The 19,156-nt window shown below is 38.9% G+C and overlaps 1 protein-coding gene across 1 annotated transcript; it reads right to left on the bottom strand.

Annotated features, from left to right (window-relative positions):
• Positions 1 to 5,940: 5,940 nt before the first annotated feature.
• Positions 5,941 to 11,842, bottom strand: LOC104422522 (UDP-galactose/UDP-glucose transporter 5). The gene is made up of 11 exons (XM_010034866.3): positions 11,362 to 11,842; positions 10,345 to 10,464; positions 9,994 to 10,086; positions 9,764 to 9,829; positions 9,006 to 9,104; positions 7,513 to 7,592; positions 7,179 to 7,291; positions 6,774 to 6,862; positions 6,589 to 6,675; positions 6,435 to 6,503; positions 5,941 to 6,353 (listed from the first exon to the last, which is right to left on the bottom strand). The coding sequence occupies exons 1-11, from the start codon at positions 11,479 to 11,481 to the stop codon at positions 6,243 to 6,245; spliced, it is 1,047 nt and encodes a 348-aa protein (XP_010033168.1). The 5' UTR covers positions 11,482 to 11,842; the 3' UTR covers positions 5,941 to 6,242.
• Positions 11,843 to 19,156: the final 7,314 nt, after the last annotated feature.

The following is a 19,156-nucleotide window of genomic DNA, read 5'->3' as shown; positions in this document are numbered from 1 at the left end:
AATGAACACCCGTCACCAACCATGATATGAATGACGTATTGTACAACTTTGTTACAAGATTCACACGGGAAGCCCAAACACCGGTGGCAATCCTTTCGTAACAAGACCGGCTTCATTTCTGATGTCACCCACTTTCAGCCATGCTATCATACTCATTTATATCATGTCTTCGTGGGAAAACCCTTGGATCTCATAGAGATAAAAAGAGAGAATTTTTTCGAAGGCGATCTCTTTTGCTCCCTCCAGAGGAAACATCTTGATAAGCATTTTAAGGTAATGCTTCAAACCTTTTACCCGGTAGGAGCGGGACCAAATCAAGCATGTTTTCCTTACTTCCATCCCAAAAGAACTATCCCGGATGGTTGAAAGATCATTACCGAAAACAAGCGGATCTGAGAATATTTAATGTTCCCTTGGGAGAAATACAACAAGAGATCCACATATGTCTAGAAGAATTATGCTTGAAGCGCGAATGGTGCAAACATACATCACGGACTGACAAACATCTAAAAGAAGCCTGCTCCCGACAAGAGTTGAAGATCAAATGCTCCAAAAAAGACCGTGATGGAACATGTGGCAAGTCCTCCGCAAAAAGAAACACTACAAGAAGTTTTGGATAAAGAAATCAAACACGGCTCCAAGCACTTCCGAAAGAAGAAGAAATGGCGATACCTACGCAAAAGAAAGGATCGCACAAGCCACAAAAATCGAATCGTTGCTACATTTGCAACTGAAAGGACATTTTGCCAAAAGTTGTCCTCAAGCGAGAAAAGGTCAATCATCTTATCCATCATATTGAAAACGAAATAGGTATTTCTCTTGAGAATGATGATATTGAATCCTTATTCTCTGCTGATGAAGAACCATTCGAACAAACTCTTTGTGCCATTCCTCTTACCAAAACTTCCAGTGGCAAGTGGACTCGAGTCCGAAGATATTTTCATATATCACCATCATCCTCGAACCAAACTTTGACATATTTTCAAGCCAAACTCATTGTCCACACTTCCCGGTCAAAAATCCTCACCTCAAAGTTTGCCCGAACCTATCACCGGTCATTGCTCTCATTGACACAGGGAGCAAGTTGTTCAATTCTTGACACCAAAATTCTGCCCGAATTTTGGACTCCCGTCACGTCCGATACTTCAATTTCCGCATCGTAGAGACACTTCTCCACAAATGTCGGAACTACTCCTCGCATGTATCAGGTTCTTCAGCGATTAACCATAACTGCAAAAGTTTTTGGATCTAACCTTCCCCGATAAAGACCTAATAATTGGGTGGGACATTATGACCAAATCTCCCGGCTTCGTATTATTCCCGAAAAGGTCTTAGGCATAAAGATCAATTCTCTGAATTTGTCAATATCGAGAGACTCTTTTCTATCCAAATGAGTCTACTAGATCCGATTATGCAGAAGTTATTGGGAATCTTGCTCGAATCCCATGCAGAATTTGCTCAAAAGTGCCCTCATCCTTTATGGCAAAAACCCGGAGTTCTTTGTTCGTCTTCCTTTTAGAAGAATGAAGACATAAACCCGACCAAGGCAAGCCATATGGGAATGAAGCCGGAACATTTAGTTCTAGCTCAAGGGAATGCTCGGAACTCTTTGCAACAAGGCCTTATTGAAGTTTCCGACTCCAATGGCTTGTGAAGCCTTTTATGTCAATAAACGTGCCGAGCAAAACGGAGAGGAAAATGAGACGTAATTAATTACCAACCTCTCAATCTTTTTCCTCCAAGATGATAAATTCCTTTACCATCTAGAGACTCTCTTCAGTGGTTTAACCAAGGCCCACATCTATTCCAAATTGACCTCAAAGCCGGATTTTGGCAAGTTGGGCATCCATCCTCGAAGACAAGATCCAAAACGATTCTGTATCCCGAACCAAACATTTCCATGGAAAGTTCTTCCTTTTGGCTAAAAGTAGCACCATCCCTTTTCCAAAAGGCCATGTGTCTCATTTTCCAACCAATTCCTAGCAAGCGCGCCGTATACATCGATGATATCCTCGTTTCTGATCCACGATGAGCTTGATCCACATTGTCAACTCCTGAGCCGGTTGCGAAATATAAAAAGCATGGTATTATGCTTTCCCAAAGGAAAGATGAATATTGCCCCGGACAGAGATTGAATTTCTTGGTATGCACCTTAGCAAAGGTACATACTACCCGAGTCGCATATAGCTCAAGAACTATTGAAGTTTCCTCGGACAATTTCACAACAAAGCAAGTTCAGCAATTTCTTGGGATAATCAATTATCTCAGTATTCGATCCCTTTACACCATGCTGAATTATCTCGGCAAGTCTTTGTCCCCGAATTCTTCAAATGACGCCAAAGGATGAATACCGGCAAATTCCTCTTTGGAAGAACTCGATGGTAAGAGACTCTAAAAGTGGAAAGTTTTCCCAAGCCGAAATGCATTACCATTATACTTTCAAAGAAATCTTAGCAACCAAAAATGGAATCAAAAAATTCCGAGTTCCACCTCATTGGCCACCATTTTCTCGGTAGAATTAGACATAATGAACCAAGAAACAAAAACATTCCAAACTCCCAACCGATGGGCTGAATGGTTTTCCCTTCGAAACTAAGCATATTCCTCGGGAAGAAGAATGTGCTTGCCGATTTCTTATCAAGACCAAAAGGCACCACCCGAGAACTTAAGGAATTGAAAATCTCTGAAACTCTTTGAAGAAAACTTTCCCACTATGGTTCTTCAAAGAGGACGCTAATCAGACTCTCACATATCATGTAATTTGATTATCATTGTTTTATTGTCATTAAGGATATAAACAAATAGATGTGGGCAAAGAAAATTCTCATATGGCCACCATTTGTTGCAAGAGTTCCGAGCATTCCCTTGAGCTAGAACAATACATGACCATATCCGGGGTTTTGCCACATGTGGTTTTTTCCATTCCTAATCGGAACTTTAATGATATCTTTTATGGACCTTTCCAGAATAATACGAAGCGAGATTTGAGTCATAATATTAAACATTAATAGCAATACAAGGTATCACAGATCAACAAGCTTAACGGTTGATCCACTATAGCTCATGAGTTTCATAAGGTAAAACAATGCTCCAAGGCCAACAGCTGATTTTTTAGCCAATTTTAAGTAACAAATATCATTGCATCAACCAGTGGCCTATAAATTGAGTCAAACCACAGAACCAAATATCTAAATTATAACAATAGATATTATTGTTTTGCGTAAATGTTGTCATACTCTTTAACCATAAAAAATGTTCAACTTGATGAACATTAACAAGTGACCAAATGACTTTAAGTACAATATGCAATAACTTAACTGACATGCATTACTCACATTCAGCAGATGTGTTAATCAGTACAATCAGTTTGGTCATGAGTTTTTAAGACATCCATTATTCAAAAGTTACCAGTGTATAAAGGAGTATGCTTGAGCAACAAAAGTTTCATAACATTTACCGTTTCTTATCACGTCAATACATAGCTCAAATATTATCCCATACTGGTTGTATCTCATTAAGCTAGCTTTAATTTATAATAAAGTTTAATTTTACTAATGAATCATACATTTATAATGTTTACGTAATAATATACCAGTAACTCAATACATGTATTTCATAAATCATAGAAAAATACAAAAAAATACGTGAAAGTATACTAAAAATACACGTATTTAGGATTCCGTATGTATTTTCACATCCATAAAATCATTAAACATGTAAAATAAATACACCACAAGATAGAGGATCGGCATACAAATCCAACGCTGCCAACCACATGCCGATTTGATGCTCCACACGCCCACACGCGCAAACGAATATGACTAGTCAAAACCGGTTCGACTGGGACCGGTTCCTAGCTCGACTGTCTGGTCTAGCCGTCCGGTTGAACGAGTCAAGTCGGATCCTTGGTTGGTCGGGTCGTGTAGGTCAATGGTCACGGGTCAGTCAATGATGTCATCATGACGCCAGCTTCGTCCGTGCAACGCATGTGCGAGCTGCACCCCGCGCGTGGGGGTGCGTGCGATGTTCCTCAGCGACGTGCCACCCATGGTTCTGCTCGTCTCAACGAGCCCGGTCCGAATATATAATTTTATTTTATTTTTATTATACGAAAAATCACGAAAATCTCAAATTATGACAAAATCCTATGCGTTCGAGTTCTAGGGTTATGGAAGCTCTGATACCACATGTAGGATGCACAATGGCACAATCCCAAGATCTCCATAACTATAATAAAAACATGTATAATTGAATAGAAAGATTAATGTATCTGTTTTAAGATCCATCGTTTTTTAAGTAGAAACGAAAACTAATGTTCAATGCGTAAATCATTTTCCTCTATTACCTTCCGTATCACTGGTTCAATGAGACGGCCCCCTCACCCTTTAGCGTTAGGTTAACGCTCCTCATGTGAGAATACATGAGAGAATTAGGGTTAGAGGACAAACTTGAGCACTATTCATAGAGTTTCCAACCAAACCCCCTCATTACGGGCTAAGCTCAACTCGGCCCACACTAACCAGCCCCATATTAGATTAATTAAGAAATTTTATATCTCACCTTAGACCAACCCCGTTTTACAATAATCATAAAACGGTAAATTATAATATAAATTAATGTAACCCATATTAGGAAAACTCTTACATTATAATCATCAAAATAAGTTCATACAAGCTCAAAACACTCTTAGTTAGCATTCTATAACATCATGAACAAGCTTGATCAAACATGAACCAATTTTCTTCGAATATGCATTGGAATTGAATAAATTCAAACTACTCAACAAATTGAGACGTCAATAAGATCTCATCCATAAAATCACATCAGATTGATGGAGAAGTGAACACGAGAGGTCTCGGCCAGCCAGCCACAATCCTACGAGTGCTAGACGTGATTTTTCAGGAGGTTTTCCATTCTAAAGCTCATGCCAAGAGGTGTTCATCCATAATCAAGACATTACTTCAATAATCTCATCACATCCTATCCATTACATGTTTCCATAGGTCTAAGGTTAATCTTCAAATTTATACTATAAATCAAATAGGAATCCTCGAATCATCCTATGAGATTCAATCAATCGAATCCCTTGGCGAATGAAAGGAAGCGAAATCGGCAGTCAAAATGAAAAGAACCATCCTTACTAGAACCCTTTTGAGCCTCAAGTGTGTTCTCAAAACCTAAAAATCCATAGCAAGACGTGTTATATCATAAATCGTATCTAACTTTCGCTAAAATGTCTTTTGAGGGGGGCTTGTGGCTCATTTTATGAGTTCCAGTGAGGGGGATTAGATCTAGCAAAGAGAGATTACTTGGTGCGTGGGTGGGACTTGTCTTCTCTTCTCTCTCTCTCTCTCTCTCTCTCTCTCTGTTGAGCTTATGATAACGAGATTTCCAAGTGACAGATCGATCATTCATCAAGCTAGAAACTGATGGCAGCAGATGCAAAGTCAGTCAAACAGGGACGAGACTTCACAACTGAATCCGCAGGAATTTTTAAGGAGAAAACCCAACTGGAACATGATCCCACGCAGCCACGAATTCTCTTGGGAAATGAGGGAAAAGAAAATCTGAAACACGAGGGTACTTTCGTCTGTACCTTCGTCTTTCAAATTAAATCGCCGTGAATCTGGCCATTTTGGCTGTGGAACTAGAGACACCAGAAGTATTATCATAGGTAGTCAGGGTGTTACAAAATAAACTTGTCAGGCCCATCTTATTCTCCACGGCGTGCACGAAGTGCCGATGAACATCGCATTAGTTATGTCAGGAAACTCCATAGCAACGATCATTTGATTACGATGGTCAACATGAGTGCCTCATGCACCGTTTGGACCCCGCGTATATCGGTCAGGATACGGTAGCTTCTAGGACAACAGCGCAATACCCAAAGTGATTCACTTGCCCGCCTTTTAAGACGAAGCTGAGCTCAAGGAGATAAGATTCGGCTCTAAAATGACTATCTATAAAACGAAGAAGTATTTGATGACTGAGTTATACAAAATTCCAGACAAGCAAATGCTCTCAAAACTGAAAATTAGTTCGTAAGATCAGAAAAATGGGATACATATCTACTTGCTTTGGTTAATGTGTAACTCATTGTCCTGTAAATTTATGCTTCTTGTAGTGTTGATTAGGCAGACTAAACTCAAACAGAATTAGACTTACAGCAGCTCTAGACTAACAGCTGCTGCTCCATACCTCGTTAACCGAAGACTAATCCCTGATAGCAGTGACCGATATTCTCAAGACTTCCCAGCACCAGCAGCTCCATTTGGCATTTGCTCGGGGAGCGATGCCTCTTGAGGTGCTTTTCGCAGGAAGGTTTTTGTATAAAGGGAGCCAAAGACAATAACCTGTTCAACGCAACAGAAGTGAGTCAGCTAGGTCAAAGGCGATTTAGTGAAATGCTTGGAAAGAATCAGGTAGACGCTTACCGCTCCAATACACTGTTCCCAGCTAAGAGGATGGGTAAACCATACACATGACAGCAAAATGCTGACCAACTACAACCAAAAAAAAAAAAAAAAAAAAATGAAGTCAAAAGAATCCTTTATGAACCTATGACTTCAGGGGTCAGAGATATAATACCTGTCTTGTGGTCATTATTGTCGCAAATGTAAGAGCTCCAAAGTTCCGAATAGTGTAGGAAATAAAAAATTGACTGGTTGTTGCTACCTGATAAGTAAAGCAGGATGTTGCACAAAGTATAAGATAAGAGGAAAACACTGAAGTCAACTAGACAAGTTACAGCAGGAATGGAAAAAATCACTTACAGTAGAAAGCAAGGCAATGTCTAAGAAACAATCATTATGCCGATAAACAAAATCCACGGCTGGAAGAAGGTGTCCTTGTAATATAATACCTGATTGAATTAGAAAAGTTCAACGACTGCATGCAATCAATAAATATTAAGGGTAGAGAATTTGCAGTTTGTCATGACACATCATTCTAAAGACCATCTCTTTCAAAAATGTTTGGAAGACCTAGATTAAAACCGTCAAGGAACTTTTTTTCAGTATGAGATCATATGATTTTGTTATTCATACTTGAACATCACTAATCATTAATCAATGTCACGGAAAGCACATATATGAATCGAATAAACATCAACACTAGAGATACAGAATGCAAAACACCACCAGAAGAAGATGTTAAACTCAATAAAAATAGGAACTTGCCTGTCAAACTGAGAATACAGGAACATATTGTTGTATAGAAAATTTGGTTGTGTATCTCCATATTGTAGCCCTTAAATAACTTGTCCTGGAATGTGCTAGTAAAGCCATCAAACCTAGTAAACGACAGATAATTGTCCAAGTCACAAACACAAAAAATCGAGAATAAAGAAAGAGCTACTTCTCCAAGCTAGTATGTGCCCAATAAGCATAAAATCTCACTTAGTAGGCATGAAATATAATACACACCTCTCAGAAAAAAGTGTATGAGGAAAAAAAACCATAAATGAAATTGTTAAAGTTATGTGAGAAATGCTGGAAGGGAATGGTTAAATACCCAAGATAACCAACCATGAGGGAAACACCCCAAACAGTATTTTCCCTTCCTCTGCTGTATGGGCTAATGTCAGGACCTGCCTACAAAGAGAAGGAAAAAGCAACTGGATCAGAAGACATCTAAGTAAACAATATATTCAAACAAGGCACCGAGGGGGGTATCCAGCACTTATCCAAATCATTCTCTCAATCAACTGAAAAAATGCATATATATTCATGAATATTTCATCCAGTATTTTATAGAAATTGAGAGTTTGGAGCCATCTATCCTCTATGAAATAGAAATCTAATCTAAACTTGGAATTATTCTATTTCTCCTCCACACCAACTAAAGAATGTTCAGAACAATGCATATTAGTACTTCACCTTCTATCTGCTTCTTCCTTTCCAAATCTAAAGCTAATGGTACATCTACTTCAATCCGGCAAAGAAAGTATAAGATTTGAAAAAATTTGCATAATTGAACTACCAAATAACCATACAAGAACAGCGCTGAGTATCTTTCGACATTAGTGACTAGCAAAAAGAAAAACCATCAGCCGAAGTAGAGAAATAGTTCTTTGAAGTTATCCCATCACAGGCAACATGGATTTAAGTTCTTAAGCTTAACATTCATAGGTTTATATCACTCCCTCAGATGTTATGAGCTTTCAGATGCCAAATAACAAGTATTTCCCATAATATGAAGCAAGAATTTCAAAAAGGTTAGTAAAAAGGAGAAATTGAGGGGTTACTACAATGGTCACAGAATTGTAGAACAATGGACACGATAAACCTAACTTGGAAAACTGTTATTAGAATGTTTTGCTAAATTGAGGTGGATGCTGGTGCCCTATGGAGCAACACCTTAGAAAATGAGCTTAGATTGGATGAGAACACTGCGGCATGTCCAAGAAGATCTGAAATAAATACTGAGAGAGGAATTACTAACAACATGAAATTTTATTTATTTATTTTTTTTGCTAGGCAAGTGATAACAATAGTCATTTAAGCCTGAGGTACTTTGTGTATTTTAGTGATCTTTTTATGGCTAAGCCACCTAACACAACGCATAAAAATGAGTACCAATAGAAGGAGAAAAGATGATATCTTGGATGTGATAACATATACGCATAGAAACTAATTTAACGCTTAACTAATGTATAGCAGAAGTTCAATAGGTAAAGTAGACACTACCTATTAAAACTTCTAGAACACATTAGCAACTATAAGCAGGTTGATAAAGAAGTTGAAAAGTACAAATCTAGAGCTCAAATCAATTAATGCAGAGAATACTACTTTTCTTTTCAAAAAAAGATGCTTCTAAACTATGCTGCAATACTTAGTGTAGATGGTATGAAAACTCCCAGCAAACTAGTTATATCTTAAGTCAAAATGGAAGCTCACATATTCCATCCGTTTAAATTGTACAGAAATTCAAAGGAACATAGAGGTAGTGAGTTCAAAACACAACTGAGAAAGGTCAAAAAAATAGGTTGGGACCATGTTGCTCACTGGATATAAAATAAATATCGAGCACCCCAGTGTCACAAGAAAAGCTATCGAATAGTCCGGACCCTTGTATCTCTTTTGCATGATTACAGTCCCCCAAACCTGCAGAGAATCAACAGAAATGCACAGTTTACAAATAACCACTCAAGATAAAGCATGTATCATGCATATATAACACTAAGGTTTCTAGCTCTAGAAGAAATGTGGACAAAGCTTGTAATAATTCACAAATTAAGTAAAAATCATTATATTTTCCACCCCAAAACAACTTGTTGATTATTAACTTTAGTGGACCTACCGGATTAACTGGAAACAGCATAGGAAAATAGCCAATGTTTCATTTGGTGATGAATAAAAACAGCTCATATTGATCATCAATGATAGAGGTCATGGACAATCTGCATTCATGACTAATTCTTGATCGTATCTTCTCCAAAGACAAAGCTTTGTGTCTTTAAAATGCGGCAATAAACTGTCCAATTAGCAAAGTTTCAAAATCCTCCATTCCCCTAAGTAAAAATAGGAGTAAGGTGCTAATTATACTGTTAGGTGGATGCACTTAAGCACCATGCACCTAGGCAGATCTATACAACTGAAGTCATAAGGACATTGCACTTTAAAACCATATTAATCAGACATATTTTGTCTCCCGCCTATTACATAAATGATTTACAGAAACGCAAACTTCCACAGCAAATGCTTGTTGTGAAAAGCAAAATTTATAACCAATTTTCTTAAGGTGTTGATAACATTAAGCTCACCATGACGGGTATCATCTTTGCACATTTTGCCAGAGTCTGAACAGGAAAACTGACATACTTCAGTGCCTACAGAAAGCATGTGCCGTCAGATATGTCCACATATATGTATATCTCTTTATGTATGTGATCTAATGCATTCATATTGCATAGAAAATTTGGGATAAAGCTAATACGCTAATTGTTATAAGTTATGGGATCTTAACATAATTAAGCAAAAAGGCACATCTTACCTCATACTGACATGTCGTTGTCAGGATATTTGATATTGATACGAGGCCGTATTTATAAATCGGAGCAACAGGATCCAAGGCCTTCTTACTTGCCTAAAAATAATGAAAAATATATCGTAAATGGCAGCAAAGATGAAAAATTGATCAAATTTGATTTGTTAAATGCCTAAGGAACAATTTTGACCAACCAGCCTAGACATCCGGCTGCTTACTCTTGTATTATCACGTGTTAAGTAACATCCATCTTGATAAAGGTTTATGCACCAACTACTATCCGTATCCTCTCAACAGGAATTTATTCCCCATAGACAGATTATATAAGGTAGCAGCATGCAGATAATATCAACTTACAAGCAAAACACCCGCAGAAACAGCAGATGTAGTGATACGGTTGCAGAACACGAGAAACAGAGAATACTTAAAGTATTCCTTGTCTGGCCCATCACCATAAGGCACTCTCATGATCTTTTCCTGCATGAAAGGACTTTAAACAAATCAAAAGACAATAAGCAACTACAGATGACAAAGGAAAAGGATAAAGGGGTACAGAAGCAGTGAGGATAACATTAATAAAACAGAGAAAATAGTTTGGAACTTCCGGAAAGGAAGGCAGCCTTTCAATTCCAAAAGGTGCAAATTTCAGCATAATCACTTGCAGATTGCATTTATTATCAGTGGCTAGATAAGTATAGCCATTAAAAAATAACAGATTAAACAAAATAATTTAAGGACCCCTGAAGCAAACTGTGCTAGTTCTGGAATATGCAAAAAAGCCAGTTTACGAGTATCACCCATGTAGAATTGGTTAGATATATATATGCATTCCATACACTTGCAACTGCTCTCAGAGCTCTCTGAGCAGAATCCCTGCATAAAATTGCTCTACATAAGCAGTTATATGCAAATTTATTCGAGCTAGATAATGCCATATCATGGCCATTCGCCATCAAAGGATGCTACCGCAAACCCACCTTCCAGAGCAAAACCCACATTAGCCAGTTCAAAGTGGTCGGCTCAAAGACCCAACAAAAAAGGAGAAAAAAAAGAAATTTTCAACACTTGCAATAAAATATCAGACACTCAGCATTTCCTAACACAACTAGGTCAGAGTACTGAGTATCGACACAATCCACATAGCGAGTCTCCAACAATCGAGCCAGCGAATCTCCAGCTCCACTTCTAATCTAAAATCGCTAGCCAACTAGCTAAAATTTCATTGATAAAACCAAAAGAACCGCCAAAAGAATTTCGTTCACGAGAAATGCCCGATCTGTTCTCCCTACCGACGCCGAAAATCCAGCTCCACCCATGAAAAAAGGAGTGAACAAGTCAAGATGCATGCATTGAGAAGACGCGATGTTAAGAGACCTGCAGAACTCCGTAGATGACGAGAGTCGTCATGATGCCGGCGACGGCGAAAACGCCCTTCCATAGCTTGCTCTTGCCCTCGCTCGCCCTCTCCGCCGGTGCAGCCGATTCTTCGGCCATAAACCATCCAAAAAATCCTCTCCCTCCCCGACGATTCAGCAGCTCTCAATGCCGCATCCGGCCGGCGAACGAAAACCTCGAAGCCCGACGCCTCTCGCGGCTGCCCGGCAGCCGAGAAGTCGAAGCCTCGACGAACGACCGATCGATGGATCTCCGATTGGGGCGCGCGCGCGCGCGCGTGGAGGGAGGGAGAGGAGCTCGAGCGAAGTCCGATTCGATTCGAAGGAGGAGGTAACCTGCGACGACGGCGATGATCGTCTTCTTCGCTGTCGCTCTGCTTTTGTATTTATTTATTTATTTTTGACCTTTTTTTCTGGTTCTGGGAGTCGCTCTGCTTCGTACGCCTGTTATATTTCTCTTCCGTTCGGTTTCGCCTTCCAACTCCTTTTTCTCATTTTTGTGTGTGTTTTTCCGTTTCTCGGGAACAAATTCAAACGGGTGGTGGCGGGTCCCGTACGCGAACGAGCGGCCTGAGATTGGTCAAACCCTAGACCTCGAACGGTGCGATCCTCTAGGGCGGGGGTTAAAGTCAAACTCTTTTTTTGTGTACGAACCCCGTTATCACGTGATGACGATACGATAACGGTATGCATGGTAACATTGTTTCATGTTTCTCTTTTTATTTCTCAAAGTAGAAAAAAATAAAAATCTATTTAGTAACGTCAATAAATTTTTCTATTTCTCGAAATATAAAAGTGACCATAAAATAAATTTTGAACATAAATAAGAAATAGAAAAAAATAATTTATTGTTCCGCGGAAGAATTCCTAAAAATAAATCTATTCTTTCTTCTTCTTTTTATCGGCTAGTGGAAACTCGCTACCCACCATCAGTCATCAGCCCTCGCTCCCCCCCCCCAACTTGCCCCCAAGCCACTAGTCGCCATTGCCGCCTAGAGAGGAAAAAAAGAAGAAAATAGAAAAGAAATAAGAAAATTCTAAAAAATTAAAAGAAATTCTACGGCACAAAAAAATTTGCAAGTCGTATCAAATGCATTCTTGTTCATTTTCTATTTATAAAATGAAAATTTTGTGTAATTACCATACGTAATGTTTTACTGAGAAATTGGTCCAAGAAATGTTATGAAAAGAAATTGTTCATTAGAATAGAAATATTATCAAATGTACCATAAACGACATAGAGTGTCATTAATTCCTTAAGGCTATGTTTGCTGGTCTAAATTTCTAACTAAGATAGGATTAAATAAGATTTGATTTAAAATTGAGGGATTTTGTTATATCCTATCAACTATTTGGTAATTGCAGTAATAAAGTCGAATATATTTATATCATGTACATTGTTTGATATAAATGATATATTAATATAAATGAACTAAAAACTTTTCACATAGAAATAGTAAAAAACTTACGATACTCTTGCATACTTTATTTTTATTTATTTTTTATTTTATTTTCCTCTCTTTTTATTTAATTTCTTTTTTTATTTATTTCTTTCCCTTCTATCATGTCAGAAAAGGAAGAAGAAGAAGGTATTCGGAAGACAGAGCAAAGGCGAAGAAGCAATTATCTTCTTTTCATTGAATGATTCTGTACATGTAACTCTGTATTTAATTACAATGAAGGAAAGTAATAAAGGTAATTCTATATTTGCCTATCTTCTTCTATCCTAAAGTATATTTGAGTATATTTGATTTCCTATTACAAGAGATTACAAAATCATATCTTCATATCTTCCAACACTCCCCTCAAGCTTGTGGTCTGTATATGTCCAAGACTCCTAGCTTGTGTAGAAGATATGTATGTTGTCTTTGACAAAGAGGTTTAGTGAATATATCAGCAGAACATTTCAAGTCCTTATTCCTCTTGTCTCGACAATTCCTTCTTGAATATTTTCCCGAGTAAAATGACAATCAACTTTTATATGCTTTGTCCTCTCATGTAGTACATGATTTGCTGCAAGCTTGAGTGCCGAATCATTATCACAAAAGAGTAAAGTTGGCCCATTTAACAGGAGCTCCGAGATCCAGAAGTAGACCCCTTAACCGGACTATTTCACATACGCTTGGCCATAGACCGGTATTTAGCTTCAGTCGATGATAAAGATACATAGATTGTTTCTTTGTCTTCCATGAGAGTAATGATTCCCCAAATTTAATGCAGAAACCAGTAATAGACCTTCTACTCATGGGGCATGTGGCATAATCTGCATCGCAATAAGCTATCATTTCCATGTTACACTTTCGGGATAGAAGTATTCCCAAACCTGGACAAGTCTTCAAGTATCTCACAATCTTCAGGGTTGCATTCATGTGAGACTATTTCGGATTGTGCATAAACTGACTAAGAGTCTGTACTGCATAACAAATATCCGGCCTAGTCATGGTGAGATATATCAATTTCCCTACTAGTCTCTGATATCCTGAGGGATCTTGCAACAAAGGATCATCAGAAGAAGAGGATATGCCAGTGTCATAGCTGACAGAGGTCAATTTAGCATTTTGCTCAATAGGAATGATTGATGGTCTACAACCTGATAAACCTGCTTCTGATATAATTTCCATCACAAATTTCCGCTGACTTAATGAGATGCCTTGATCTGAGCGAGCTATTTCAATTCCAAGAAAATACTTAGGCGACCCTAAGTCTTTGATATGAAAGGTCGAATGCAGATACTCTTTAAGTTTTTTAACAGCAGAATCATCATTCCCCATGATAAGAATATCATCAATATAGATCATCAAGTAAATGGATGACATACCTTTTGTCCAGGTGAATAAGGCATAGTCATACTTGGATTGCTTGAACCCAGCAGCCAAGAGTGCACTTGTGAATTTAGCATACCACTGTCGGGAGGCTTGTTTCAAGCCATAAAGAGATTTACGGAGACGACATACCTTCGACTCCCCCTGTCTCCGTAATCCGGGCGAAAGCTCCATATATATTTCTTCATCCAGATCACCATGTAAGAAAGCATTATGGACATCCATTTGGTGTAATGGCCAATCACGAAGAGCAGCAATAGACAAAAAAGTACGAACCGTGACATCCTTTGCTACAGGAGAAAAGGTTTCGTGATAATCAAAACCTTCTCGCTAGGTGAAGCCTTTTGCCACCAACCGTGCTTTGTATCTTTCCACAGAACCATTTGCTCTATATTTTATTTTATATACCCATTTACATCCAATAGGTTTGCGATGAGCAAGAATGGAGACAACATCCCAAGTGTGATTTTCCATCAATGCATGCAATTCAGATTCCATGGCCTTTTGCCAACGAGGATCATCTTTGGCTTCATTATAACTAGAAGGTTCTTGACCTTCGGAAATACGACTTATGCAACATAGATGGTCTGCCAACAATCTATCAAAGGAGACATAAGAAGAGATGGGGTATCGAGTACCTGATGAATGTGAAGAACCGCATATATAATCCTTCGTCCAAGTTAGTGGTCGAGTGATTCGATGAGAATGCCTCTGCGGCTCCTCTGGTGTGGTGGATACTGCTTCAGTAGTGGTTGTTTCTGAAGTATCCTCCAACTGTGCTGGTTCTTCATGCATCGATTCTTCTATATATGGCTGCTCAATGAAATTTTCAGCAAGACTTACAAGAGGTGTTATAAGCAAGACATCAACTTCTCTTGGAGCATGAGGAATAATAAATGTTCCTCCAGTTGAGGAATCTTCCTCTGATAGGAATTGGCAATTTGTCTTTTCTTCTTCTGGTAAAGATGTGAATGAAAAGGGAAAAACATCTTCATGAAAAACAACATCCTTGCTGATAAAGAAATTTCCTGTAGATGGTGCATAAAGCCTATATCCCTTTTGCAAAGTTGGATAGCCCATGAAAATGCATTGAGTAGCTCGTGGCGCCATTTTATCTCTATGGCCCACTGTAGTGACATAGCACAGACACCCAAAAACTCTGAGATGAGATAAATCCGGCTTTCTCCCATATAATAATTCAAAAGGTGTCTTTCCCTTTAAGATGCGTGATGGCATACGATTGATCAGGTATGCTACAGTAATTACACAATCTCCCCAAAACTTTCCGGGAATAGATGCTTGAAATTTAAGTGCACATGCCACTTCTAAAAGATGGCGATGTTTTCTCTCAACAACTCCATTCTGCTGGGGTGTGTAAACACAAGAGCTCTCATGCAATATCCCATGTAAAGTGAATAAGGAAGTACATTCAGCATTAAAAAATTCTTTTCCATTATCAGTAAGTATCCTACGGATTGGTTTTTGAAATTGAGTTTTGGATAAGGAAATGAATGTCTTTAAATGAGAAAAGACCTGGTTTTTTGATTGCATAAGGAAAATCCATGTGGCACGAGAATAGTCATCCACAATAGTGAGGAAGAACCTAGAGCCATCATGATTTAAAGTATGATAAGGCCCCCAAACATTAGCGTGAATAAGAGAAAAAATATCTGCTGCTCGAGAATTGCTATTCTAAAAAGAAGCACGTGTTTGCTTTGCCATGAGACAAATGGGACATTTGGGATAGGGAAATAATGCACTATGGCCCAAACGTTTATGATTAAGGAAATTAATGCCATTGGAAGTAGCATTACATAGAGATTTATTGAATTCAATAGGAGATGACTTAAAAGAGTGTGGAAAATCCAACCAAAAATATAATCTATGGCTGACTCTACCCAAACCCATCAGTGTGCCAATCGAACGGGCCTAAAGAAAACATTTATCATAATGGAAAAGAATATGGCATGAATTTTCTTCACAAGCTCGGGCAACTGAGATCATATTGAAATGGAAATCGGGTATGTAAAGCACGTTTTTAATAGTAACAAGAGAGCTAAGCTTTACAGTCCCAGTCATTGTGACTTTGGTGGTATTTCCATTTGGGAGTTGTACTAATATAGGAAAAGATAATTTTGTAATATCTGAAAGTAAATTCCTATCACAGACTATGTGATCACTAGTACCTGAATCGATAATCCATGCATCCTTTGAAATCGAATTCATCAAACAATAGGATGTACCTGTGAAGCTGCCTCCTTTATCCGAGGGATCCAATTTCTTCAAAGTTTCCATTAGCTCGTGATATTGTTCATGGGTAATTGATTTTCCCATGTGCTGGCTTATCACCTAAAAAACTGAGGAAAATTTCCCTTTTTCTTTTTCCCTTGGCTTTCCATGCAATTTCCAGCAATTCTCAATTGTATGGTGCGGACGCTTACAATAATCACAGTACATCTTACCTCTTCCTTTCGGCCCATTATTTTTTGCATTTGGATTGTGCCTAAAAGTTTGGGCCGAAATAGGCCCATATGGGCCGTCAGATCCTCCAAGAAGTGGGCCGGGCGTGCCATCTAGCCCATTGGTGCCAGTTGATCGGTAGCCGTCCGATCCGATTAGATAAGCGCTACGGGGAGCCATCGGATGAAGCGGAACGTGAGCCGTCGGATGAAGCGGAGATGATCCCACGCGGATCGTCCGATCCTGTCGCCCCCTGGATCGAGCGCGAACCGTCCGATTGGTAGTGGAATTGATCTCCACCGTCCGCGCTTCTATTTATAAGGGCCCTAGGGTTTTTGCTTTCGAAAACGAACCCTAGATCCGTCTCTCTCCTCCCCGAACCTCTCTGTGTCGAACAAAAATGGGTCTTCGAGGCCAGAGTAATTCCATCTCCTCCTTTGCCGTGGTCCGCCGATCTCTGTTGGCTCTCCTCCTGTATGGCGAGTTAATAGATCCGGCCGAGACTTGGTAGAGGCTCCATGGTGAGTATATGAGATCGAAAAGACATGTAAGTTTCGTTGAGGATGAGAAGAAATCTCGTTGCTTTCTCCCTTTCTCACATCTGCTTGTATTGTTGTTGGATGTTATCGGGCCAGTCGAATTTTTCCTCGGCTGCCTCCAACTCATTCCACAGACTTGAGAGCTTGTTGTATACTGTTGCGATGCTCATGTTCCCCTGTTTCAGATATGAAATTTGCTGTGTTAGGTAAAAAAATTTCACTTGATCGAGTTTTCCATACATCTCCCTAATGTTTTCCCACATTTTTTTCGGATCCTCCGTCGGGGGAAGCCTGGCCGCGATCTCGGTTGCGATGCAGTTCCCAATCCAGGTTCTTACCAGTTGACTGCATCGCCTCCCGGATCCGTGCCATTCTCTCGTCGGACGGAATCGGAAACGATCCGTCAATGAAAACCTCCTTGTCTTTTGTCATGAGTGCCCGCCGGAACTCGCACGACCAACTTGAATAATTATCCGCACTTTGTCAATTGTTGACTTATAATCTTCGCCCGGGCCATCGCCGTTTGTTGTGTATAATGGATCGCCAGGTTCCGGCCGGCCACTAGTAGTGAGGAACTGATACGGGGAGAAACCCGGTGCAAGAGTCGGGTAGGGATTCGTTCCCTGACCCGAACCCCTGAGGCCAAATCCATAGTCCGCATTCTGAAATCCCTGACCTGGTATAGGTGATCCACCCGTCTGCTCCGGGCTGATGCTAGGGTTTGCCCCGTCACTGGTTGGTGGACTTGCTTCAGCCGGCGCGCTGCTGTGGTAGCCAGGCAATGATGCGTTGGGGATAGGCCTAGGATACCATGGATATGGCATCCATTGGTAAGGGTGACTTGCGAATGGTTGCCCTGTAATTGCCTGAGCCTATTGTTGCCATGGCACTTGCGGAGGTTGGCCCTGAATTTGTTGTTGCCGTTCTGATGCAGGGACTATAGCGGCTGGATCTTGGTCTCCCAAGGCTCGCATTGAAGCTTCTTATGAAGATTCATCAACGGGAGTAAAGGTGCGATCTAGTGGTATAGACATGTTGAAAAAGAATTTTGATTCCTCTATTATCTCCTCTTTGCAAATGCAGTTCCTTCAGGCAATCAAGGACTTTGATTCCTTGGCAACGCTTTTTTTGAAAATTCGAGATTGGAGTATGAGGCAATCGGAATCGGAAGCAAATCAATTCAGAACCAGAGAGGCTCTGATACCATGTCAGAAAAGGAAGAAGAAGAAGGTATTCGGAAGACAGAGCAAAGGCGAAGAAGCAATTATCTTCTTTTCATTGAATGATTCTGTACATGTAACTCTGTATTTAATTACAATGAAGGAAAGTAATAAAGGTAATTCTATATTTGCCTATCTTCTTCTATCCTAAAGTATATTTGAGTATATTTGATTTCCTATTACAAGAGATTACAAAATCATATCTTCATATCTTCCAACATATCATCCTATAATAAAATTTTATTAAATAGTAAACCTGTACCAATATACCTAGAAACTGAAATATTTAAAATATGTAAAAATATAAATATATTTTTATATTTATATATTGACTTTATATTATAAAATATAATTAAATTTGAGTATATAAATAAAAATAAGACTAAATTAAAATAACTAAATCGATATTTTTGTTATTTTGAATTTATTGTATTAGAATTCAAATATCATCTATATTGAAATATAATTTTAATTTTGTTAATAAAAAAATAACTTTCCTATTATGAATATTAAAAATGCTATACATCTTTATCTCACCTCACCTATGAAATAATTTTATCCGGTCTATATTTCTTTTATATCAAACTTTATTTTATCTTAAGTAGGTAACAAGAGAAGGATATGATATTTGAATTTTATTCTGAATGCCAAACGTAACTATTTATATCAGAACGAGCACTTAGAGATTGTGGGTAGCCTTGAATGGCTATTGCAGGCGCTTTTGGATTCTCCCA

The sequence above is a fragment of the Eucalyptus grandis genome, chromosome 10 (genome assembly GCF_016545825.1).
Source record: "Eucalyptus grandis isolate ANBG69807.140 chromosome 10, ASM1654582v1, whole genome shotgun sequence".
In the NCBI taxonomy this organism is placed as follows: domain Eukaryota; kingdom Viridiplantae; phylum Streptophyta; class Magnoliopsida; order Myrtales; family Myrtaceae; genus Eucalyptus; species Eucalyptus grandis.
This window is presented reverse-complemented; position numbering and strand designations above follow the sequence as displayed.

Coding starts and splice junctions, on each gene's coding strand:
- LOC104422522 (XM_010034866.3), bottom strand. CDS start 11,481: ATGGCCGAAGAATCGGCTGCACCGGCGGAGAGGGCGAGCGAGGGCAAG. Junction 9,830..9,993: donor CAACGACATGTCAGTATGAG/GTAAGATGTGCC, acceptor TGCTTTCTGTAG/GCACTGAAGTATGTCAGTTT. Junction 7,292..7,512: donor CTCATGGTTGGTTATCTTGG/GTATTTAACCAT, acceptor GTCGTTTACTAG/GTTTGATGGCTTTACTAGCA.